Source organism: Trichomonas vaginalis, chromosome I (genome assembly GCF_026262505.1).
Source record: "Trichomonas vaginalis G3 chromosome I, whole genome shotgun sequence".
Lineage (NCBI taxonomy): Eukaryota > Parabasalia > Trichomonadida > Trichomonadidae > Trichomonas > Trichomonas vaginalis.
The window spans coordinates 15,186,135-15,213,889 of NC_067203.1; the positions used below are offsets into that span (position 1 = coordinate 15,186,135).

Sequence of the window (27,755 nt, forward strand, 5' to 3'; positions counted from 1 at the left end):
AAGACTCTTTTTAATTCTTGCATTTTCGAATATTAAATATATCTTTCTGTATAAACAAGTTGGATAACTTTTAATTTCTAACCAATATTAATATAATGCGGTGGTAATTATCAATGCATAATATATGATCAAATAGCAGTGTTAAAACTTTCAAAAATTGATTTTTAATGTCTAAATTAATTATTCAAAGAAAAAATGTCAATAAAAAATATGATTTTAATAATACTTTTTAATATTTTTAATACTTCAAACTTTCACAAAACTGTCTATGCGTATCAGGGAGCTCAGAATATCCTAAATTTCGAAATATCCTAGTTTATATAATATTGAATCTTCCTTTTTTACCACATTATGATATTATATCATTCTGATGATTACTCTATTCATGTGTGACAATTGTTATATCATGTTTCTACTCATAATTAGCTGTGATATATAAAAATAATTTAAAATAAAGAAAATATTCAAAAACAAACATAACTTTATCAAGAAAAACGTTCTATATATAAAATCAAATTACAATGGATCGAAAATTGAACTAGCCAAGGAAATTTCTTCGCATTGCTCTTTAGAAAGATGAGGTAATCCACAAGAATCGATTTTAGCCTGGTCTTTGTATAGACTGTACTTTGTTGGAATCGAAATTTTACTTGATTGGAATAATTTCCATTTGTTATCTTTAAGTAAAACTTCAAAAAGAGTGTCATCCCATGCTGATGAGACATTATTTAAGGATTTCCATTTCTCTAATGAAGATCTTGTATCTACTTCAGCAGTTTTCTCATTTGACTGTTCAATTTGTGCATCTTGGTCTTGATTTTGAACATCTTGGCTTGGAGGAATATCTGCTTCTTCTGCATCTGGTATAGGAATTGATTCTTCTTGATCATTTGATTTTTCATCTTTTTCTACTGTGTGTGTACCATATACTTGCTGTAATCTCAATTTCAGTAATTCGTTATCAATGTTGCATTTGTAAATATTTGCTCGTATGAAATGTGTTGATAATATTTTGAGAATTTCAAAAGCATATTGATATAGCTGTTTAGATTTGGATGCAATTGTCAGATAATAGCTAGAATCATCTGGATATCTAAAGTAATATTCGATTTCTTTCAAATTTGTTTTAATATATTCTAAAAGATCGCTTTCTTTGAACGAAATATCGAATTTTTGTATTTTAATAATTGCTACTGAGTCATTTTTCAACTGATTAATCGATGAACAAGGTGATCCAAGAAAATTCAGAAAATCATCCATTTTTTTAAATAAGGTTAGCTTAATGAACACTTAATGGAGCATGACCTAAGACACTATAATTTGTTGCGATTAAAAATCGTACTTAATTTCTCATATCTATTGAATTTCAATTTTATTTCAGCGAATGTATTGTATTTCGTCATTTGATCTAGAATATAATCAAATTTTGAGTTGTTGCATAGCTAGATTTATTGAATTTTGACAATTTTGAAATGAATTCAAATGTTTCTAAAATATAAACAGCTCATATCCTAATAAATAGAATAAACTTATGTTTATAATTATGTTGGTATGGTTATTTAGTGAAAATATTAATATTTTCAATTTGTAATCTTCTCTGAACATAAAATTTAAGTTTGAATCGAAAGATATTTACAATAATGTCATGAAGGATAAGATAGCATGCAGGTTCATGATTCAATATTACAATATATAATATTATCGATATTTACTCTTGAGGAAACGAGTCTAAACTGTTCAACTCTACACTTATATTGACAAGATATAGTTTTTCAAATTGCGGACAGGATATACCTCTCAATGTTTATTTTCTCGCAAATTTTTGAGAGGTTGAGTGATTTTTTATGATGTGCTCAAAAAAAGTAATTAAACAACATGCAGAACTTGAAACCATACATCGGAGAATACCTTCCATTCGCCGTGAAGATCACAATCGCAGAATATACACCACCACGACGTTTATGGCATATTCCAGATGTTGCTCCAGGAAATTGTCCACGTTGTGATACAAAAATTGATCGCGAAAAGGTTCAAGCCGCTAATCGCTTCTGGCATTTAGAGTGCTTCAATTGCAGTTTATGCCGTGAAAGAATGGATGTTAACTCTTTTATTGCAAGAGACGATTTAATTTTCCATCCAGAGTGCTACAAATTGTGCTACAACGAGCGTTGCTCTAGATGCACACAACTTACAGAACCAAAAGACAGTTGCAAAGCTTTTGGAAGAATTTACCACAAAAATTGTTTGCATTGTGAAAAATGTCTTGCAAGACAGACTCTTTCCAGCAGGATTAGTAGTTTCTATAGCATTCCATATTGCTCTGGATGCTATGAAGAACTTATGAAGCTCTTCCCAGTTTGCATTGCCTGCAAGAAGCCAGTTCTTCCAACAGACAAGTGCAAGTCATACTTCTGGGAAGGACATAAGTATTTCTATCATGTCCCAGACTGCGAAAAGTGCCCTAAGTGCGGTAAAGCTCCTGACAATGGAGGAGATCCAGATAAGCAAATTTATTGCGTTGAAGATGAAAGATTATATTGCTATGAATGCTATAAAGAGGCATGCAAGAAGATTTGCGCTACATGCAACAGACCTATTTTCGAACAAGCAAGCAAAATGGAAAATGTTTATTGGCATAGCCATCATTTCCAGTGCACTGTTTGCAATACAATCCTTAAGCCAAATACTTGCGTCTTTGACTACGGAATTCTCAAGTGCAAGTCTTGCGCAACAGAAGATAAACCAGTTTGCGCTGGATGCGGAAAGCCAATTGTTGATGAACCAGTTACTGCTTGCAGAACAATCTGGCATCCACAATGTTTGAGATGCCAGTTCTGCGATAAAGGCGTACTTGGCAAGAAATTCACAAACGTTAGTGGTGCGCCATGCTGCGAAAAATGCTATTCCGAAAAGATGGATGATGGCACAATTGATAGAAAGACAGGCCAGCTCAAGACACACCACCACCATTCAAGAAAACATAGACATTAAAACTATGAAATGTTTAACTATCGATTAAACTTATTAATATATCAAAAACAATATATTTTGCTATAATTAATGTTGTAAACGAAAACGATAAAAACAGTTTGACAGAAAAAGTGACACTTTACATGGCAAAAAATAGAGCCTTACTTTTGAGATACTTGAGATTGAAACTGAATCTTATGAGGCGGTGATCTTGAATCACTACCTCATAAGGTTCAGTTTCATATAAAATTTGTTGCAATTTGTTATTCTTTTGCAATTATTTCTTATAAGATTTTACATCTTTTAGCGGGGAATGTTTGTTATCATGTATATATTATAAATATCTACACGATAACGAACATTCCTCGCTAAATTGCTGAGAAACTTTGAGGAAATTGTTCGACATTTCCTCAAAGTTTCTCAGATTTATATAGATCACTAGAGTCCCCTAGGCACTGATTCTGGTTCAGTACCTAGGAGGCTCTAGTTCTCTAACGAACTGATAAAATGTTTTTAAATTTTTGGATATTGCTACCTGTGAAGCACTGACTTCAAGTCAGTACCTCACAGGTAGCAATTACATTGAAAGATGGGAGAAACTTTGTCCGAATGTTAAACTATTCGGACAAAGTTTCTCCCATTTGTAGTGGAGATGGAAGGCTTTGAGGTATATTATATTAATGTATACCCCAAAGCCTTCCATCTCCACTTGAAAGTTCCAAAACTTTGGGTTAATAGTTTGCAATTAACCCAAAGTTTTGGAACTTTCTAGAAGGAATTGCAGGGTAAGAGGTACATATTCATACTATGTACCTCTTACCCTCCAATTCCTTCCTTAACATAAACAAATTTGGAGTTAATTGTTTGCAATTAACTCCGGGTTTGTTGACCTCCAAATGAAAATGAAAGGGTAAGAGGTATATAGTGACTCTATATGCCTCTTACCCTTTCATTCTCATTAATTATGGGAGAAACTTTGGCCGAATGTTAAATTATTCGACCAAAGTTTCTCCCATTTTTTGAAGGGATTGGAGGCTATGAGATACTGATGCAATGTCAGTACCTCATGGCCTCCAATTCCATCCTGAAACTGATCAAAGTGGACCTTACATGCATTTGAAATTTGCCATGTAAAGTCCACTTTTTGAGAGAGAGGATTTGACTGCGTCAAATCCTCTTTTTCGTTTACGAGATTAAGACTATATAATAAAATCATTTCATTCACAAAATTTCTTTCGATATCTGATTTGAAAAATCAATTCGGAATTTAGCATTTTGATTGGCTTGAGATGGCCAATGATGAAACACATATCACATCCCCTGGATAGCGAAGTTCATTTTCAACTGTTCCACAAAAAGCTTCAAACGATACGTAAAACAAATTCAATTATGACATATAAGTAGGGCTGTACAAAATCGAGAAAACATTGCCGTGCGGTAATATAGGGTCAAAAAAATCGCGCCTCGGCACTATTAAGTGCGCATTATATTTAATATGTCCTTCTTTTTTTTCTTTTTTCTTCTTCTTCTTTCCTTTCCTTCTTCCTCTCCTTCCTCTTCTTTCCTTCTCCTTCTCTTTTTACAACAACGTCGAAGATCTTCGAATTTGATTGTTGGAAAAGCATCTATTTCAGATAAAGGATGCCTTTCTCACAGTCAACATACGAGGGTCCTGGCTGAAACGTTCTCAAAAAGCCTGAGATGGTAATTCTCTGATCACTCATAGCTGGGCAGGTAGTCATTGCTGACAATACCTGTCTTTATGCATGCACGCTTTCATGTATATGGGTTTACACTATCAATTCGCAAAGTTGTTCCGAATTCTTCCAAAATGGAAGGACCCGAAACAACTTTGCTTGTTAACGATACAGACGCATTACTTTGCATTGATACTGTGCTGAGTTGTGTAGAAAGTTTGATTAGAGTTGTATTGTTCTGGTATCTCTCATCTTCTGATGAGAGAAATCAAAGCAAAACAACTCTAATGAATTTGTTTTCACTCATTTGTATGTAGGTTTTTAGTTCGATTGGAGCTGCTTCATAATGAGATCTCTCATCAATTGATGAGGAGATCATAACAAAGCAGCTCTAATGTATATGCTCGTATTAACCGGGTTGTAATGCGTTGTAACGTCAGCTTGTAGTTCGTTTGGGGCCACTTCACATTGAGATGAGAAGAAATGATTAAAGGACTCTGAAAGGCTTTGGCCGTTGATGTTGTAATCGCATTACTTGGAACTAGCTGGATGCTAAGCTGTGTAGAATGTTCGATTAGAGCTGTTTTGATATGATTTTTCTCATCATAAGATTGGAGGAATCATAGCAAAACAACTCTAATGGGTTTACCATCATCTACTTGTATGTAGATGTTTGGGAAATTGTCTTGTTAATCGATTTTCGAGATGACTTTCAAATGCTATCATCAAATGACAAACAAGTCTAAGATTTCTCGACAATACATCAAATCATGATGTTTGTAAGTGCGATGAGATTAGAGTTTTTGAAGGAATGACAAGAGAAGTAGGGAAGCTCGGCATTCACCGAGCAAATTAAAAATTAACGTATGGATTAAATTTTAAGAGGAATTCAATTTTAATTACGGGTTGTTCAAATATTGATTAATATAAATTTATTAATAAGAATAAACAATTTTTGTTTTTGAATTTATCCAATTTATAGCTTTACATATAGTTTCAAAATTGTACAACTATGATTATTTCAACAAAAAATATCTTACTTTTTCACTTCACTTTCACCCTCACTTTTTCCGTAATTCAAATTTCAACATTATGTATTTTAATTCCTTATAGTATTTTTAACATAATTAATCAAATAATAATTGGAAGTTCTGAACTCACTTTTTCCGTAATTCAAAATCAAAAATATGAATAATATATCTATTTATTATATACTAATGCTATTTTCAACTAAAAGTGAGGTACGGTAATCTTACGGATTCCCGTAACTCAATTTTACGGAAAAAGTGCAGTAAACTACTCAATTTACGGAAAAAGTGTCGTAAACTATTGATGTGGCGGTAAAATCACGGTAATTCACGGAAAGCTATATGCGAAAATTTGAAATTATACAAAATCGAGCGTGTTGTAAACAGAAATTCATCAAAAGTGACACCTCAGAAAAGCTAAAATATTGAATTTTTGGAACTTTTGATAGAGCACGTTTTTAAATATTAATTAAAGTAAATGTATATTTTGTAAAGATTCTTTTTAATAAAAAAGCAAAATTTTGAAGAAGAACACAAAATCTTCTGAAAAATAATATCACATAAACTCATATTATTTTCTAATATATAACTATTTGATATAAAAATCAAATTCAATGATCTGAAAAGCGAAGGATAAACCTCAAAATTTACGAATATAATGAGTGGGAATATAATGCTTATCTATCATAAAACCATATGAAATATCAATTTTTGCTTTACGCCTATTCCCACTCATTATATTCGTAAATTTTGAGGTTTATCCTTCGCTTTTAAGATCATTGAATTTGATTTTATATAAATAGTTATATATTAGAAAATAATATGAGTTTATGTGATATTATTTTTCAGAAGATTTCATTCTATATGCCTATGAAAAGTACTCTCAAAACTAACTTTTTCCTAATTATAATTAAATCTAGAATATTGTATTATGCTTAGTATTATTTCATTTTTCTCATTCAATTTAGAATTTACAAATGTCAAAAAATTGAGAGCTGTCACTTTTGATGAATTTCTGTTTATTACAAGCGAAACACTTTTAAATAGGTTGTTCTCGTATTTCAAATACTATTCCCAGATTTATTGTCGTCAGAATATTTCCAAATTTTTGCCGATTTACAAAAAATGATTTACAAAGCATATTTTTTAATCTAAAAAATTCCTAAAAAAAGGAACCGGTGTGCGGAAACCTCGGTAAATTACCGCGGTTCCCGTTGGGACTGCCATACATATAAGTATGTAATTATGTATAAAACGCTTGAAAATGTGTTTTTATTATATCATGTCACTTTTGTTTCAAATTTATTGCTATGTTAAATATCACTACTTTGCATTTTTGGTTGTTTTTGTAATTGAACAATCGGATCGTCATCTCAATTTTTCTGAGAGAAAAAAGTTAAACAAATAAATGAAAATATAATAAGGCTTTTTTTCATCAATCAAGATTTCAATGATTATTTTGATGGTCAATATGAATATGTAAATGGTGGCACTGATTTGGCTAACGAAAACTATTGCATCAAAGATTGTTTCTTCATCGATCTTAAAAATCGTGCAGTTTATTCAGTAGGTAATTCTAAATTTCTGTTCGAAGATAGTACTTTTATTGATGTATCACATCAATCAGAAGATGGTGGTGCTGTTTTCACTCAAGAAAGCGAAATTGTTCATCACAGAATATGCTCTTTCAATTGTTCCACACCAGGGCAGGGACAATACTGTTTCTGTTCACAATCCGGTAGTTTATCCAAAAATTACATTATTGAAAGCATCATATTAAGATTTTCTGAAATTAACAAGGGAGAATCACCAATTTGCTTAGAAAATGGAATTCAAAACATTACACAAACAAATATATCTCACTTTAAAACAAACTCAGCATGTGGGTATTCATTAGAAACGCATGGGTCAGAATCGATTTCAGCTTTCAATTCATTACTAAATAATACATCAACAGAATTATATTGTATATATTACTATGCATTTTCCTCACCGAAAATATACAAATACAACATTATTGGCAACTCGGCTCAAGATCATGTTATCGATTTTTTTTCTTCAGAAAAGTTAACAATCGAAGAATGTAATATCATTGATAACCATGGAGTTAATACATTTCATAAGGATGCCATTGGTCAAATAGAAGTTATTAATTGTTTTCTAAGAAATGTACAATACTCAGAGGGTGTAACAATCAAAAACACTTATAATGAAGAAATCAAGAATGAATTGAAGCACCTTTCAGAAGAGGAATGCAGAACAAAACAATCACTTCCTATACTTGCGGATCCATTTTCAGAATCTATCAATCTCAGGTCATTCATGGCTCTTAGGCAGAGGAGAAGATAGAAACAGAAACATTATGATTTGTTTCGTAGTATTATTCACATAATCAATTGCAAAAGACTATTAAATACTTGAATTTGACAATTTCTTTCAATAAACACATACCATTCATTGTATAACCTATTAATAAATGAATTTATACAAAAATATCTATTTTTAAAGTATATTTTTATTGAAAGATTGCAATAATAACATATTTCACTCTCTACTATGCCCTTAGCTTCCATACTCAACTAAAAAGCTAACAACTGCTTATATGATATGCAGTTGAAGCCTAAATATAATCTATAGAAAGTTATTGAACAGAGATAAAAACACTTAAAGATATGAGCTCTCAATTTTCGACCCCCAATATCTGAAGATTTGAGGAAAGAAAAGGAGAAATATTGCATATGAAATGTTTTCAAAAAATACATCAGAAATTGTAAAAGAATTTTAATAATTAATAAGATTTGGATGGGTTAAAATTTGTGATGAAACCACCCGATGCTAACTCACGCCACACATCCACAGAAGCATTCTATCACGCAACCACCCGATGCTAACTCACGCCACACATCCACAGAAGCATTCTATCACGCAACCACCCGATGCTAACTCACGCCACACATCCACAGAAGCATTCTATCACGCAACCACCCGATGCTAACTCACGCCACACATCCACAGAAGCATTCTATCACGCAACCACCCGATGCTAACTCACGCCACACATCCACAGAAGCATTCTATCACGCAACCACCCGATGCTAACTCACGCCACACATCCACAGAAGCATTCTATCACGCAACCACCCGATGCTAACTCACGCCACACATCCACAGAAGCATTCTATCACGCAACCACCCGATGCTAACTCACGCCACACATCCACAGAAGCATTCTATCACGCAACCACCCGATGCTAACTCACGCCACACATCCACAGAAGCATTCTATCACGCAACCACCCGATGCTAACTCACGCCACACATCCACAGAAGCATTCTATCACGCAACCACCCAATTTGACATTAATATTCATAGATATATTTATCAAACTTATATGCACCCAACGAATTTTCAAATTCCTATCAACCACTTCTTTATTTTTATATTTTACAATTCTCTTATATACAAATTTAATACAAAGTTTTTATTCACTCATCATCTCTACTTCTTTATTATCTTCAATCTCATTCTAGCAGCTCTCGCATCTTTTACTTCCTTCATTAATTCAGGCAAGTATTTTTCCAACCAAATTTCTGGTTTATTTTGTAATGCAGATTCATAATTTTTTGATTGTTTTTCCAGAGAATTGATTAAATCTTTGGCATCTTGGAACGTTTCAAGATTATAAAGCAGTTTTACGACTAAAACTGCTTTATTTTTATCGTCAATATCAATAAATTCTGCGTATTTTGATATTTCGATCGGCGAACTCTTTTCTTTGTGATCCACGAGTTCATCCTGAGCACCTACATTTTTATCGATTGGGAATTCTATGATTTCACCTACATTTTCTCCTATTTTCATAACATGTATGCCTGCAGAGGGAACATGACTCTTATTCATAAAGAAATCCTTGCAATATTTACAAGGATTCTTATCAGTATTAATATCATTATAGGAGAATCCGCAATGTATGCATTTTTCGTTTAACAAGTCATTCTTCTCGCGTTTTTGCTTATTAATGGGATCAATTGATTCATTAATCCTAATGATAGTATCATTCAGAATGAATTTGATGAAAGTAGAAAAGTTTCTTGCTTTTTTTGCAAGTTCGTTAATGTGTCTATGCTTACCCTCTGCACTATTATTAGTGCTTATAGGTGGAATGCGGTGGTATGCTGCTAAATAGGGATGCGTTAAACACGCCATTTGACCGGGCGTACATTTTTTTGTTCGCCCAAAAATTTCGCCATTTGAGAAATTCAAAAATTAAAAATAAAATTTTAATCTTGATTTTTTTATTTTCGTGATTTTTTTGAAACTTACATAAGCGATGAAATACTTTTTTTAAGTAATCGTTTATTATATATAAATATATCTTAATAAATTTAATTCCTTAAGGTAGAGCGTGTTCAAATTTAAAATCTCATACAATATTTTCTTAATGGCGTATTTTTCTGAGGTCGCCCAAATAAAGGCGAATTCAAAATTGAGAACTCCAAGGCGTATGGCGAGTATTCAAAAAGTACGCCACTTACAAAATATTGAATGTGGATTATCAATTTTTTGGCGTGTTCAATTTCAAATTTTGATATTTATGTTTATTTTATTCAGTATAATGCTAAGAATTAAAATATAAAATTCATAGAATTTTTTCTTTGAAAATATTTTACATTTTTATTAGACCACTCCTAGACTAGTCATCAGGTTATCCTCAGATCATCCTCAGACTACTCCTTATCAGATTACTCATCATCCTCAGACTACTCCTTAGACCCCTCCTCATCAGACTCCTCCTCAGATCTTCCTCATAAGACTCCTCCTCAGATCTTCCTCCTGAGACTACTCTTCAGACTACTCCTTAGAGTCCTCCTCATCAGACTAGTCCTGAGACTAGTCCTCAGACTACTCCTGAAACTACTCCTCAGATTATCCTCAAACTACTCCTCAGTCTAATCCTCAGACTCCTCCTCAGATTATCCTCAAACTCCTCCTCGGTCTAATCCTCAGACTCCTCCTCAGATTATGCTCAGATTATCCTCAGATTCCTCCTCAGATTATCCTCAAACTCCTCAGACTACTCCTCGGTCTAATCCTCAGACTCCTCCTCAGATTATCCTCAAACTCCTCCTCAGATTATCCTCAGACTCCTCCTCAGATTATCCTCAAACTCCTCCTCAGATTATCCTCAGACTCCTCCTCAGACTACTCCTCAAACTCCTCAGATTATCCTCAAACTCCTCAGACTACTCCTCAAACTCCTCAGATTATCCTCAAACTCCTCAAACTACTCCTCAGACTACTCCTCAAACTCCTCAGATTATCATCAAACTCCTCAGACTACTCCTCGGTCTAATCCTCAGACTCCTCCTCAGATTATCACTTTACATATATATATCGATAACTAAATAATTACTTATTATACTTTCTTTATTTTTTTTTAATTTTAAAATAATATTAATATATCTTTCTACGTTTAATGATGAAAAGAGAAAGAGGAGTAAAAAGAGGAAAGAGAAAAGAAAGAGAGAGAGAAAAAAAAGAGAAAGAAAGAAAGAAAGAAAAAAAAGGACGGCGATAATTTTGTATTGTTTTGTTATTCGGCCGAATGGCGGCTACTTCGTACCCGCCATTCGGCCCCAAAAATGGCGTATTATTCTATTTTTAAACAGTCATGGCGTAAAACCGTCGCATCCCTACTACTAAATGCTCTTGATCTTTATATATCTGCTTCCATTTTTCCAGCTGCTCATCTGATATATTCTTTGTAGCATACATTTTCTGAACCGATGGATCAAAACATTTGTAATTGTCCTCAAAATCTTGGGCCAATTTTGATAATAATACTATCAGAGCAAAAACATGTAGTAAAGTATTATTGCCCATGGTTCCGAGATAGTGCCTAATACAGATATAATTTTGGAAATGATTCGTATTCAAAAATTTTAAAACTCCAGTACCTAAATCGCTCATCCATTTGATTCTTGAAAAGTGCTCCATAATGTTTAATGATTTAAATTCAATATTCATGGCTGTAAGCCACCGTTGATAAGCAGCGGATGATTCGCTGCGCCCTATGTATATCCCTAGAGGGTAACCTCGCATATATAGTAATTACCACGAGGAAAAATAAATATATATTTCGGCCATGAAAAAGTAGCATCTAAGTGAATTAAATTACACTCCAACGCCAAATTTCCTGATTCGCTTGGAATATATATAAGAAATTCTATAGGATTTCCATTGACGAATAAACTATCACTTCTTATCGTTGTGCTATAATTTACATAAAATTTCCCGGGATATGAAGTTAAGATATCACCAATCTCATTCTCATGCTTTATTTTTTCCTGTATTTCATCTTGCAGAGGATGTCCTGGGAGATCAACTTTCGTTATTTGAATGTACCATTTTAACCTCCCTGAAAACTCTTTGGGTAATTTTATGTTTTTCATGTTTTTTGGTACAGTAATCATCCACAACGTATCTGATACTTTTGAATATTCAAAGGATACGATTTTGTCATACAATGTGATCTTAAAGTAATAATAATTATCTGTAGAAATTTTTAAAGGGGAATAACCTTCGTTTTGAAGTAGAAAATAATTTAAGTTTACAGATCGATCAGAACTTATATTGGAAAGGCCCAAATGAATAAATGCTGGCATTTGTTCCAAAAACTTCAATGTTTGTTCATAAGTTAACACATTGATATGAATACCAGGGCTTATTAGAATTAATTGCATTGATTTGAGTTTTTCAATATCAGTATTTTTAGAGCATTCAAAACAAATATGGCAACCATCTATTGTAATTGGAGACCGATCAACTGGAATTTTTTCTATGGATTCATGAAATTGTTTGATCGCTGTAAATTTAATACCCATGATTTGTTCAAAATCTGCTTGAATTTTTTTGTCAGCTTTCAAACAAGCTTTTGCTAAAATTTCCAGAAGGTCATTGTTTTTTATTTGATTCAAAACATTAAAGTTCTTGTACATAAAATCATTATTTTGAATTAGGGCCTCATGGAAGATTAAATGAATCTTTAAACGAATAACTTTGCTTTCATTCAAATTCATTACTGATATAATATTATTTGTTGAAACAATCGAAGAGAGTAATGGATTTCTAAATGTAGAAAATAACTCTGAGATATTGTATGCAAAAGATAAAACATACTTGATTTGGTTTGTAAATTGATAAGTCTGCAAATTGAATTTATCATTCATTTTGAAAATTGTTTCGTTTGGGCTTGACATTATCAATGCTTTCATGATTGGTGTAACATTATCTATATTACACGAATTTAAAATATTAATTGATTCAAATTTAACTGCTAGTTCATAGAAAGAATATTTACTATTATCCAATATAGATCTGATACGTATTTGATAATATTCTTCACCATTTTGATTTGTTTGATCTGAAATTAAAACATTAATAAAATCTTCGATTGTTAAATCACACGATTTTCCTGAAAAAGCAAAAATATTCGAATATCTTTTATCGCCATTAATTATTGCTTGTATTAATGGTTTAGAAATTCCTGCTTTTGAGTATAATTCCTGGTCAAATGAAAAATTTTGTAAGAAACCTATAACCTGTGCATAAAATTTGGGGCGGGCAATTATAAATGCTTCTAAAAATTTAAGAATATATTGTTCCCCTAGACGATGGATTTTGATTTTAATTTGACTGAGATCTGTTTGCAAATATTTTTCACTTATAATCATATTTACCATTTCTGTAAAAGCTTCAGCGGATTTCTGAAATTTAGGTGTTGTTTCATATGTTTGAAGATACTTTACTTCATCGCTATTCGAGATAAAACGCTCTTTGAGTTCCTCCAAATAACAAATGATAGATTTATTTTCAAATCCAAATAATTTATGTCCAAAATTATATACATTCTTAATATTTCTGTTTAATTCTTTGATTTTTGAAACGATTTGTCCCCAAGGATATGATGGTGAATCTCCGACATATGCATTTGATAATGAATCCAAAACAGTGAATTTAGGTTTACCATCTTGATAAGTTATTTTATTTGTATACCATTCTTTTTGATAGGGTTTATTGGAAGAATAATATAAATTGTTGAATCAGAATTTACACTATTACATCTAATAGAACCCAACTGAATTAAAATCAAATCATCCGAAACATTTAATGGTAGATGAAGATGGTTTAGCATTAAAAAAATTGTCACTTTTTAAAATTTCGGATTTTTAAGAGTATGTTGAAAATTAAACATACTCTTAATATATGTTAATAATTATCATTTGATAAAATTATTTAAATAGTAATCAAAATATTGTTATAAATATTAATGGAGTTGAAAAATTATGATCATAAAAGTAAGATGTTAGCATCTAGCCTCAGTAGATACTAAGTCATATCAGAATAGACACATATTCATCCTCAATTGACTCTTACTCATCTTCAATTGATTCTCACAAATAATCAATTGATCCTACTACTGATCAATTGATTCTCACAAATAATCAATTGATTCGCATTAATTATCAATAGATTCTCACTAAGAATCAATTGATTCTCAGTCACCCTAAATTGATTCTCACTACTTATTAATTGATTCTTACTCATCCTTAATTGATTCTCGCTAAGAATCAAGTGATTCTCACTCTTCCTCAATTTCTTCTTAGTATTATTCAATTGATTCTCACTGATGTTCAGTTGAATCTCACTAATAATCAAATGATTCTCACTCATCCTCAATTGATTGTCACTTATTCACAATTTATTCTTAAACAACCTTAATTAACTCCCAGTATTCTTCAATTGATTCTCACTAATTATAATTTGATTCTCAGTCATCCTCAATTTATTCTAACTCAATAAGAATATGAATATGAAAATGGATTGGAATAGGTGATAATTAAAATATATTGATATGAATTTGTGAGAGTGTCTTTAATAAAGAAAAATTTGTCAAAGAACAATAATGTCAAATTGGGTGGGAGCATATAGTAATGAAATATTTATTGATAAATATTAATGTCATAATAATTGAGAGCATGTAGTAATGAAAAATTAATTGATAAATAATAATATTAAATAGGGTGATTGCATTGATCAATACATATATATGAATGAATTTCGATGTCAAACCGGCAGTCATATTGTTAGTCAAAACGTCAGTTATATTCTCATTCATACACTCACTCAAACCGTCAGTCATATTGTCAGTCAAACTCTCAGTCATATTGTCACTCAAACTGTCAGCCAATTGTCAGCTAAACTCTAAGTCATATTCTAACTAAAGCCGTCACTCATATTGTCAGTCAAAACGTCAGTCATGTTGTCACTCAAACTATCAGTCTTATTCTCACTAAAACCATCAGTCATACACTCTCTTAAACTATGAGTCATATTGTCACCCAAACTCTCAATCATATTCTAAATAAAACCGTCAGTCATATTGTCGGTCAAACCGTCAGTCTTACTCTCAATAAAAAGCTAATTCATAGTGTCTGTCAAACCAGAGTCATATTGTCACTCAAACTGTCAGTAATATTCTAATTAAAGCCGTCAGTCATATTGTCAGTCAAACTGTAAGTCATACACTCACTCAAATCAACAATCATATTGTCACCCAAACTATCAGTCTTATTCTCACTAAAACCGTCAGTCATATTGTCAGTCAAATCGTCAGTCATATTGTCACTCAAACCGTCAGTCATATTGTCAGTCAAACTGTCAGTCATTCACTCACTCAAATCAACAGTCATATTGTCACTTAAACTATCAGTCTTATTCTCACTAAAACCATCAGTCATACACTCTCTTAAACTATGAGTCATATTGTCACCCAAACTCTCAATCATACACTCACTCAAATCAACAGTCATATTGTCACTCAAACTATCAGTCTTATCCTAACTAAAAAGCTAATTCATAGTGTGTGTCAAACCGTCAGTCATATTGTCACTTAAACTATCAGTCTTATTCTCACTAAAACCATCAGTCATACACTCTCAAACTATGAGTCATATTGTCAAAACTCTCATCATACACTCACTCAAATCAACAGTCATATTGTCAGTCAAACTATCAGTCTTATCCTAACTAAAAAGCTAATTCATAGTGTGTGTCAAACCGTCAGTCATATTGTCACTCAAACTATCAGTCTTATTCTCACTAAAACCATCAGTCATACACTCTCTTAAACTATGAGTCATATTGTCACCCAAACTCTCAATCATACACTCACTCAAATCAACAGTCATATTGTCAGTCAAACTGTCAGTCATATTGTCAGTCAAACTGTCAGTCATATTCTAAATAAAACCTTAAGTCATAGAGGCTGTCAAACTGTCAGTCATATTGTCACTCAAACTGTCAGTCTTATTCTAACTAAAAAGCTAATTCATAGTGTCTGTCAAACCGAAGTCATATTGCCACTCAACTTGTCAGTCATACACTCACTCAAATCAACAGTCATATTGTCACCCAAACTGTCAGTCTTATTCTCACTAAAACCATCAGTCATACACTCTCTTAAACTATGAGTCATATTGTCACCCAAACTCTCAATCATATTCTAAATAAAACCGTAAGTCATATTGTCAGTCAAACCGTCAGTTATATTGTCACTCAAACTGTCAGTCTTATTCTAACTAAAACCGTAAGTCAAAGTGTCTGTCAAACCGTCAGTCATATTCTCAGTCATACTGTAGTTCATACTATCACCCAAACTGTTGTTCATACTGTCACTCAAACTCTAAGTCATATTGTCAGTCAAACTGTGAGTCATATTCTCTCTCAAACCTTGAGTTATACTGACAACCAAACCCTCATTCAAAATGTCACTCAAACTGTCAGTTATATTCCTAGACACATTCAAACTTTCAGGCATATTGTCAGCCAGATACTCAGTTATAGAGTCACTTTTTTGTCATTAATGAATTCAGTTATAGATTCAAACATACATTCGGTCCAATATTGGATCATGCAGTTAATTCTACATTTTTTTAACTTGTAAGTCATTATTTATGAAAATATTTAAAATAGTGTAATTGCACAATGATGTGCAGTATTATCTTTAATATTAATATTGTAATATGATATTAGATTTTATCATATGAGATATTAATATTGATTTATGGATCACTGCACAATGATGTGCAGTATTATCTTTAATATTAATATTGTAATATGCAATGTTATATTCTAATTTGAATGTTCCTTTTTAACCTCATGATTTCTTCTCACTGATCTGCCTTTTTATGCAGCATTTTGTATTTAATCTCTCTTATCCTTTAGATTCTCTATGCTTTCCATCTTTCTAAACCAGATTCCATTGTTAATTCTTAAATTAACACAAATCTTAAATTTCATATTAGTCATTGATCTGAAGTTATTGAAACATCTGACGTCTTTAGATTATCTTATCTAATATTAAAATGATTGATCTATTTACATTTTTAAAATAGTCCTAAAAAGTCTCAATATTTATAAAAGCATAATAAAATTAAATTTTTTAATATCATTTTGTAAATTATTCGTTTACTTTATGGCATAGTCTTGAAAAAGTATCAAAAAACATTATCTTAATGGTCTCTAAAGAGGTTAAGTAGCATACACACAGATATGCTAATGTGGTAAAAAGAGATTTATTGCAAAAAGTCCAAAATAGTATATTTATTATCAAGATTCGCGTGGAAACGTACGAGTTTGGGACGAATAACTAACATTCTTAAACATTTAGTAATACTCTGATAAGTACAAGTCCTTAGATGCGACATATGGCTTCTTTTGTTCTAACTTACCAAATTCAAGAACTCAAGTTGGCAGTAACTCTGTACTAAACATACTCTAAGAGCTTGTCATTATTCCGTGTATGACAAATCATACTTTAATGTTTTACTCGTTGAATAAAGAATGCTTGATTTTGAAATCGAATGTTTTTGCTTAAATAGTTCCAGATTTTTGAACTAGGGACGGAATTAGAGGACACGTCTTTGCTGGTTAGTCGCGTGCTTGATGACAATATGCTACAATTATAATAAACGTACAAAAGGGACGAAAATTGAGAGCTTGTAACTTTCAACCGAGATAAAAAAAATGTTCTCAAGCTTTATTTGTTGACAAATTCTTGAATATACCTTAAATAAATAGCATAAAATTTGATATTTACTTGCATTTTTTGAATATTTCTTGCGGTGACCGTTTAATTTGATGAGCAAGGGATCAGGTAACACTCAGAATATCACATTAAACGACGATTTTATTGATAAAATTAGTAATGGAGTGAAATCAGATGATAAAACAGCTTTAACTCTCGACTTTTCATCCAAAATCGGAAGAATTATTCAAATCGAGCCATTTAAAAAGTATTCAAATCTCAAAGAGGTATCTTTGATTGGCCATGCATTCACTGATCTATCAGCTTTCCAGTCATTACCCAAATTAAAACGATTAAATTTAAGTTATAACACAATTGTCAACATTGAGCCTCTATTCTCTATAACTACACTTCAAGATTTAACACTTTCCCATAATAATATTAAGAAAATTCCGCCAACAATATCTTCACTTAAAAATCTTTCAGTATTACGATTAGCATTCAATCCTATTTCAAATACAGACTCTATTATTAGCTTAGTTCCACTTACAAATTTGAGATCTTTAGATTTAGAAGGAACTCAATTAAGTTTTAACGAATCTGTTCTTTTATTTATCACTTTCACATTACCACAACTTAATACTCTCAATAGGGATACTATTCAGCTTGAATATCGCAGAAAAGCTGCAGAAAGATATTCAAGATCACAATTAAACGATTTATATCGCGAAAATCAAGAATTAGCAAGCCAAAATGAGAAACTCGTAAGAGAAAATACACAATTAAAATTAAATATTTCGCAAAATTCAATGAATGCTTCATCTGATCAAAAATTCTCTGAAAATTTAAACTTAAATTCCGCAAATGATGAAGAAAAAGAAAAATTACGATCGCAGCTTGCAGAATTGCAATCGAAAATCAACAAACAAAATGCAAATTCTCAAGAAATTTTTGCACAACAAATTTCTCAAGCCAAAGAACAATTACAGAAGTTCCAAACAGACATAGCCATTTTAATTGATAAAAACAATAAGTTAAAAGACGAAAATACCAAATTAAAACAAGAAACTCAACAACAAATGTATTTTATTAACCAAATGGAAAATGATCAACAACAATCAAGAAAAACAGACTCTACAACAATCCATGTAACACAATCTCCTGTTGTTCAACAAAGAATGAAAGTTTTACAAGAAAGAAATTTGCAATTAGAAGAAAAATTAAGACAAACTAATGACCAACTCAATTCTCAGACTGCCCCTTTAACACAATTGCAACAGAACAACTCACAAAACAATACTACAATTGTTGAACTTGATTCTGACTTAGAATCATCAAATTCAGATGATGAAGCAGAAAAATTATCAAAATTATTGATGACAGAACGTTCAGAAGCAGAACAAAGACTTGCTGATGAAAGAGATCAACTTAAAAAACAAATAGAAGAGATGCAAAACAAAATTGATAAAATGCAAAATGATATCAACGACAAAGATCAACAATTAACACAGTTTTATAGTAATTATGATGATAGGAACATGCTTAAAGATGAAATTGCTAAAAAAGAAAACCAAATCAAGGAAATTTCAAAACAAATTGAAGAAATGAAAAAATTGAAAGAAAATGATAAAAGTGACATTTCTACTCTTAAATCACTTAATGAAGAATTGAATACAAAGGACAAAGATAATCAAAATAATATCAAAAAGCTTCTGAAGAAATTAAAGGAAAATGATTTAAAATTGAAAGGTTTACAAAATGATAACAATAAAATTAAACAACAAAACCAAGATTTATTGAAGAAGATTGAGTCCCAAGAAGAGGAGAAACAAAAATTACAAGAATTAAAAGATAATGAAATAGAAAATATGAAAGACCAAATTAAAAAATTAAAACAAATTTTAGCAAAGAATGAAAATGAAAAATCTGAATTGAAAAATCAAATTTCACTTTTAGAAAATGATAAAAATGATGACAAACTTAATGATGCAATTAAGGAACAAGCAAACGAGATATTACAATTAAAAGAGCAATTAGATGACAACAAAATAAAATTTGAAAATGAAAAAAGTGAACTGACAAAAAATTACGAAGATCAACTTAAGTATTTAAGGAAACAAGTTCAAAATCTTTGTAAAGATTTAGTTCCTGATGCTAAACACAGTTCAACAAATCCAAATGATTTTAATAATGAATTCAATCTTATTAAAGATTTGTTAAACGATAAATTAACCGTTATTCAAAATCTAACAAACCATTTGAATGGTTTACAAAATAAGGTTAATGAAGTAGCTACAGAACACTTGAATGAAGCAAATAACGAACCAATTTATGCCTTGACACAGATTTCTAGATTAATTTTGATGCTTAAAAGAATGAATGAAACAGTTAATTCAGAAAACAACAAATTAAAAGACCAAGTAAATTATCTACAAAAAGATAATGATAAAAATGGTGTCTCAATAAGAAAACTTCAAGATGAAAACGATAGAATGAAATATCTTGAAAATTTGGTGAATGATCTGAATAACAAACTTAATTCTGCATATCAAGCAATTTCTGATTACGAAATTGCTTCAAAGAACAATGATGCTTTGGCCAAAAAAGTTAGTGAAATCAAATTAAGTTTGCAAGTTGCAGCAAAACAAATTCAAAAATACGAAAAAGCGGCACAAGAGTTAGGAGAAGTTAAAAATCTAAATGATAGTTTAAGAGATTCTATTTCGAAGAAAGATGTGAAGATTAAAGAATTAACTGTTGAATTGAAAGATTTGCAGAGAAAATCAGTTGAATTTGATTCATTTAGACAAAAATCGGAAAATGATCAAAACACATTGAAGGATTTGCAAAATGAAAATCAATTTTTGCATAAAGAAATTGAAAATCTTAAATCAGACATCAAAAACAAAGACAAAACAATTGATACTTTCCAATCCCAAATATTAGAACAAACAGAAGTTTTCGCCAGATCACAAACAGCAATTGAAAACGCTATGAATAAATCCAAACTTGATGACGACACAATTAATGACATGAAAGCTAAATTAATCAGTTGCAGAAACGCTCTTGAAGATTCACTTAAGAGAGAAGATAGTTTGGAAAAAGATATTCAAAAAGTCAAAGAAAAATATCATAAATTACAAGAAAAAGTTACAGAAGTTACTAATAAAATTGTTCCTGTCGAAACATCAGTGATTATCATCAATAGTGGAAGTGTTTCACAGAACATCAGTGATTTAGATTCATTATATAAGATATTCACTCAAAATGATGAAAAAATCAAAAATTTGACAGAAAAAGTGACACAAACAACCGAAAATTATGAAAAACTGAGGAAGGTTTTAACAGATATATTATCAAGGTTTGATACTCTTTCTCCTATGGATGATAACAAATTAATTGAAGTTGTTATGAATGATTTCAATGTTCTTACTAAAGAAATTGAATTTGTTCGATCTAAATTGATTGAAATTGTTAAAAATAACACAGATTTATCAAATTTGAAACACATGAACTCAAAGAAATTGTTAAATATCATTATAGATTTGTTAAATCAATCTAAGGCAGATAATGAAAAAATGAAACGTGATATCAGTGATTTACAAGATACAATGACAACTTTGACAACACAGAATTCAGAATTTGCACGTGAAATCAAAGATAAAGATTTAGAAAACTCATCATTGCAGTATCAAATCAAAGCCATTTCCGATGAACAGAATGAATCTGTTTTGGCTCAAAACGAACAAAACAAAAAGAGAGATTTGTTGATTGCCAAGAAACAAAATAAAATTGTTAAATTAGAAAATAGAATGAAAGATTTATTAGAGAAAACTACTAAATCACTTCAAGAAATGGACAACAAGAACAAAACACTGAACTCTAAAGTTGCTGAATTAACAAATGAGTTATCTAAATCCAAAGAAGAAATTGATAAACTCAATAATGAAAAGTCATCAATTTTGGAAGAAAAATCAATTTTAGAAACAGAAAAATCTAAAATTGAACAAGAGAAAACAGTTATTTTGCAAGAAAAAACGGAATTACAACTCAATTTCGAGCAAACAACTAACCAAACACAATTACAAAAAGATCTTTCTCAGAAGGAATTCGAGAGATTACAGAGTATAATTGAAGAAAAAAACATCTCTCTTTTGGAACAAGAAAACACAATCAAACAAAGCAAGAATGAATTAACAAATGTTAGAAATGACTTACAAAAGGCAAATTTGACTATAAATGATTTGGAAGAAGAGATGGAGAACATGAGGAAGAAGAATGAACAACAAGAAACAATTTTACAAGATGCTCAAAAGATGGTTGACCAATTGAACAAACAAATATTAGCTCTGAAAATGCAAAACGAAGAAAATGAAACTAAGTTCAAATCCACTATTGATGAAACAGAGAATTCTAATAAGAACAAAGAGTTGACAATCAGAAAAGAATATGAAGCCAAAATCATCCAAATCCAAACAGATAATGAAGAAAACAAATCAAAGTTGGAAAAGAAATATTCGGATCTCAAAAATGATTTCGAAAATAACTTGAAAGAAAAAGAAACAGCAATAATGAGAATCCAGAGAGAACAGAAGAAATTAACAAACAAGATGGCTAAAGCTCTCAAAGAGTCAGATTCAAGAACAGAATCAGTTTACAATGAACTCGAAAAGAGTCATACAGAAATTGAAAATCTGAAACAAAAATTAACTGAATCAGAAACAAAAGTCAAATCATTGGAAAACTCACTGTCAATGACACAATCACAGTATAATGATGAACAAACAGAAACATCAAACAAACACAAACAAATGAAGAAGACAATTTTAGAATTGAACCAAACAATTTCAAATCTTGAAACCGAGAAAATTCAACTGAAAAGTAACAATGAAAGCTCAAATGACAGAATCAAACGATTATCAACAGCATTGGAACAAATTTCTAAGAAGAATAATGAATCTAAAGAAGATATCATTAAATTAAACAAAGAGATCAAAGATGCTAAAGAAATCATCAACAAACTGAATGAACAAATCGAAGACAAAGATGATGAAATCAATCAATTGAAGCGTTTACAAGATCGATATGAACAACAAAAGAATCAATTATCACAATCTAATGAAATGATTCTTAAATTACATGATGAAATTTCAGAAAAAGATCGTGAATTAAGTGAAATGAAGAGTGTTAAACGACGTTTACAAGTTGCATTAGATGATTTAGACAAAGAAAGGAATGAAATTGAAGAACTTCATCAAACACAAAATGAACTTAAACAACAGAACAATTTGTTACAAAAAGAGAATTTTGTCAAAACAGAAACAATCAAAAACTTAGAAGATGAGTTATCACAAACAAAGTCACATGCAACAAATCTTATCAAAACAGTATCAGAAAAGACGGAAATCTACAACAGCACTAAACAAGATAATGACGAAAAAGATAAAACAATTAAAAGTCAAGAAGAAATTATTGATAAACTTAAGAATGAAATCAAAGAGAAAACATCAACATTAAATCAAATTAATTCTAAGTTTAATGATAAAGTTGAAGAGAATGAAACTCTTAAGAAACAAATCTCTAGTGCTAAACAGAACAATGAGGAACTTGAACGTCGATTAGATTCCATGTTCAGCAAAGTTAAATTATTTGAACAACAAATCCAAGACAACACGAAGAATTACCAGAAAATTGATGAAGAAAAATCGAATTTGCAGAAAACTCTTCGTAATCAAGTTGTTCTTTTAGATGAAAGTGAAACAAAGAAGCATGAATTGGAAATTAAATTCAATACAATGAAAACTAATTTCGAGAATCTTCAGAAACAGTTCAATGATTTACAAACTAAACATGATGAACTTAAAAAAGAAAATGAAGATCAAATTGAAAATCTTTCTAAAGAAAATGAGAAATTTGATCGAAATTCGAAAGATTTAATTAACAAGATCACACAGTTGGAATCGGAAAATCGTCAACTAGGTGGAGACTTGCAAACAACAAAACTTGAATTGGAAGACATAAAGAGATCTAAACAGAATTTGCAAGAAATTTATGACAAAGTTTCAAACGAAAAGAGTGAAACAGAAAAATCAGTTCGAGAACTCAAGAAACAGAACAAAGATTTACTTGGTCAATTGGAAGATATCACAGAGAAGGAAACCAGTGCAAATGGAAAGATTTCATCAATTAATTCTCAAATGAAAACATTGAAAGAAGAAAAAGATAAATTAGAATCCAGTAATTTCAAACTTCTTGAAGACTACAGAACTTTGAAAGAGAAATCAATTAAAGAAATCAACGAAATCAAGATTCAAAATGACAAGTTGACAAATGAAAACACAACACTAAAAAATGAAATCGAACGAATTGAAAAATCACTTGAAAATCAAAAGAGTGTTAATTCGCAAAACATTTCAGCATTAACAACAAGGAATAATGATCTTGAACGAACTATTTCTGAAATGAGACAGCAACACATGAAATCTATTTCAACCATTGGCGAAATGACAACTAATGATGAAATATCTAAGCGAGAAATTCGTAATCTGAAAGAAAACAACAAGAATCTCCAAGAAAAAATTGATAATTTAATTAAAAACGAAAATGAACTTAAGCGACAAATTTCCAAGGAGAAATCAGAAAAAGATCAACAGAAATCACAATATGAAAACGAAGATCATGAAAACAAGAGAAAGATTTCAGAATTATCTAATCAAATCAATCAACTTTCTCAAGAAAACAAAGATTTAGTTTCTCAAATCGAAGAGTTGAAATCATCTAAAAATAAATCTAAAGACATCAATAAAAATCTTGAGAAAGAAATTGATCGATTGCGAATAGAGAATTCACAAAACGAGAAACTTCGAATTTCAGCTGAAAAATATTCAGCTGAACTAGAAACTAAACTTGAAAGCATCGAAAATAAACATGAAACAGAAAAGAAAGATATTATCGACAGACATTTCGCTGCCGAACAAGAACTTGATTCACAACGAATCAAAATTTCAAATCTTGAACAAGAAATTGAACATTATAAAGCAGTTGAAGATGAATTGAGGAAACGACAATTAACAGTTTCACCAACAAAATCTAAGATTGATGATAAGAATTCAAAGATCATTGAAGACCAAACAAAACAAATCTCAGACTTACACAACACAATTTCACGAATGGCCGAACGATTTTCTGTTGTTGAATCTGAACTCAAATCATCATTATCACGTGAGAAAACACTTCGAAATGATATATTAGAAATAAAATCAGAATCACGAAAATTACTTTCAGAGAAACAAAATGAACTTTTATCTAAAACAAATGAACTTTCAAAGAAAGATAATGAGTTGATGGTTAAAGTTTCAGAAATTTCACAGAAACAAAATGAAATCGAAATTTTGAAAGAACAACTGAACAACATGTCTAAAACGAATGATAAAACGATTGAAGATTTAACGAAACAAATTTTGGATAAAAACACAACAATTGATCAATTAAAATCGAAATTGATTGATTTAAGTACTAAGAGTGATCAATCACAAACTATTCAAGATCTTGAAAACAAATTACAAACTTTATCAATCTCAACGAAAGAGAAAGAAGGAACCATCAATGAATTACGTCAACAAAATGAACAACTTCATCTCCAAATCCTTGAAAAAGAGAGTAACATCCGATCAGAGAAAGCGAAAGTTAATCATCTTAATGAAGTAATCAGTGAAATTCAGATTAAAAATAACAACAATGTTAAAAATAATAACCAAGAATATATCAATCAAATCGAACAACTTTCACGAGAGTTAGATTCAACAAAGCGTTCATTTATCACAACATCTAATGAGAAGAACGAACTTGAAAAATCATATCATTTACTTGAAATTCGTCTTGAACGATCAGAAACAACAAACAAGAAATATGAAGAACAAGTACTAAGGATGACATCAGAAATTGATGACCTTCATAAATCAAATGACGAAAAGCAACTTTCTATTGAACGTCTTAATAGAGAATTACGATCACTTAAATCACAACACATTTCAATTAAGACTGAATTAGAAGAAACACGACATCTTTTATCAGATAAAGCTACAACTGAATCAGAAAACGATCGATTGAAAGAAGAAAACGAAAAGTTACAACATTCATTACATCAAACAAAAACATCTATCAATTCTATGCAGACAAACTTAACAAAGATTGAACGTGATATGATTCCTAAAGAGAAATATCAAGATATTTTGCAATCTAAATTATATTATGAGCAAGAATATAATAAATTAAAAGAAACCAAACAACAAATTGAAAATGAATATCGTAACATTGACGAACGTATTCGAATTGTTCATGATTTCATCATTCATTATAACTATAAAGTTGGTGACATTCGAAAATATGTTTCTGCATTGATTGGATATCTTCAACCATTATTTAGTATTTTCAAATATCGAGAAATCAATTTCCCATTATTCGAAAAAACAACTAAGATTTTGAAGATTGCATCACCTTCATTAGTTGCAAGTATTGATGGTAACAAAAGCATCTTAGGTTCACAAGAGACCCAACTTTTGTCCACAGTTCGTGATGAACTATTTTCCATCACACATGGTGGTGGCATCGATTTTCCACCTACATCTGTTGAATCACAAGGTATTTCACTTGATAAACTTCGTCAACAACTTGAACAACTTCGGTTATTAGTTCATCAAACAAAAGAGATCTTCTCCATCCGCGAAACACACATTCTTAATCTTGAAGACTTAGTTCTTAAATCACACAACATTGTTATGGAAATCACTAAAGGCTGTGATCTCAAATCCGCGGCTGAACAATCTATTCATATCTACAAACTTTCACGCGAAATTGCCGAATCCGACTCAAAACTCATTGTATAAAATCATATTTTTATTTGTATTTTTATTTATATCAAATAAATATTGTATTTAGATTATTTACCAATGGTTTTTCGTTAATTTCATTTCCATTATGCTTCTGAAGTCATGGTTAATCAGTAATATCTCTGAATGCAAAATTTGTTGATTTAAAAAAATTAAATTTAATTTTTGCTAAATTTTGGATTGTAAAGAATCTTGATTTTCTCATTCAAATCATTATACATCATAAACAGCAAAAAGTGTAGGGCTGATTCAACTATTTGAATTATTGATTTGTCATATCCTTAAAACTTGTTATATTTCCTCCGAATATTTCAAAAATAGTATCAATCAATTTATCAGATTCTGTAATTACTCATCGTGATTTTATATTTCAAGGAAGTAGTTTAACATCCATAAATTTAATATTTTGTTGCTGTACAGTTTCATAAAAAGCACTAAAGGATGTGATCTCAAATTTCCAGCAGAAAAATCTATTCGTTTCCATAAACTATCTCGAGAGATTGCCGATTCTGCCTCAAAAAAACGTAGTAAAACTAAGATTCCCAATTCCGATTTGCTTCTAATTTTGGGGATATGGTCATTAGATACTTATGCTAGCATTAAAAAATATAGCTCATTAACCACTCAAATCTAAAAATAAAAATACATATGACATTAAACTGTTTGACTTAATCTTATAAATGAGCCAATTACTTATTATCTTGTATTAATTGTGTAATATATACAAAATTTCAGACTAAATTTAACTTTTAATTTCTTAGTCACGCTCATATTTATGAGTGCTCCTGTAAATCGACTCGAAATTATTCGATTTTAATAGGAATTATATAATTTTGAAATTCTCTTACTTTAATATTCTTTATTTATATATTAGATATTAATTTACTCAATATTGGCTATTTTTATTTCCCAAGTTTTTCAAAATTTGCCATGTAAAGTTTAACGTACTTTTTCCTCATTTTACGAATTGCTATCAACAAAGCTTTCCTCTTTAGAAAAACATAGTATAATGTTTTTAAAAACCATAATTTAGTGCGCCTATCTTCCAAAATTCAAAACAATTACTGAATCTGTTAATTCCTG

The 27,755-nt window shown here is 30.6% G+C and overlaps 4 protein-coding genes and 1 pseudogene across 5 annotated transcripts, besides 6 other annotated features; 3 read left to right on the forward strand and 2 right to left on the reverse strand.

Moving 5' to 3' along the window:
- Nucleotides 1-10: 10 nt before the first annotated feature.
- TVAGG3_0990070 (uncharacterized protein) lies at nt 11-1,274 on the reverse strand (the record flags this gene model as incomplete). The annotated part of the gene is made up of 1 exon (XM_001329929.1): nt 517-1,260. One exon carries the CDS (start codon nt 1,258-1,260, stop codon nt 517-519), a length of 744 nt encoding a protein of 247 aa, XP_001329964.1.
- A 582-nt stretch (nt 1,275-1,856) lies between these two features.
- Nucleotides 1,857-2,991, forward strand: TVAGG3_0990080 (uncharacterized protein; the record flags this gene model as incomplete). The annotated part of the gene is made up of 1 exon (XM_001329928.2): nt 1,876-2,991. One exon carries the CDS (start codon nt 1,876-1,878, stop codon nt 2,989-2,991), a length of 1,116 nt encoding a protein of 371 aa, XP_001329963.1.
- A 69-nt stretch (nt 2,992-3,060) lies between these two features.
- Nucleotides 3,061-4,163: a mobile genetic element.
- A 267-nt stretch (nt 4,164-4,430) lies between these two features.
- Nucleotides 4,431-4,551: a mobile genetic element.
- A 332-nt stretch (nt 4,552-4,883) lies between these two features.
- Nucleotides 4,884-5,142: a mobile genetic element.
- A 330-nt stretch (nt 5,143-5,472) lies between these two features.
- Nucleotides 5,473-5,546: a mobile genetic element.
- Nucleotides 5,547-6,070: 524 nt separating this feature from the next.
- Nucleotides 6,071-6,108: a mobile genetic element.
- Nucleotides 6,109-6,683: 575 nt separating this feature from the next.
- Nucleotides 6,684-6,720: a mobile genetic element.
- Nucleotides 6,721-10,379: 3,659 nt separating this feature from the next.
- TVAGG3_0990150 (uncharacterized protein) lies at nt 10,380-11,306 on the forward strand (the record flags this gene model as incomplete). The annotated part of the gene is made up of 1 exon (XM_001329926.1): nt 10,719-11,105. One exon carries the CDS (start codon nt 10,719-10,721, stop codon nt 11,103-11,105), a length of 387 nt encoding a protein of 128 aa, XP_001329961.1.
- A 3,929-nt stretch (nt 11,307-15,235) lies between these two features.
- Nucleotides 15,236-15,970, reverse strand: TVAGG3_0990160 (annotated as a pseudogene). The gene has a single exon. A coding segment is annotated over exon 1 (735 nt).
- A 1,927-nt stretch (nt 15,971-17,897) lies between these two features.
- On the forward strand, nt 17,898-26,669 carry TVAGG3_0990170 (axoneme assembly; the record flags this gene model as incomplete). Its single annotated transcript, XM_001329925.1, has 1 exon — nt 17,898-26,669. The coding sequence occupies one exon, from the start codon at nt 17,898-17,900 to the stop codon at nt 26,667-26,669; it is 8,772 nt and encodes a 2,923-aa protein (XP_001329960.1).
- Nucleotides 26,670-27,755: the final 1,086 nt, after the last annotated feature.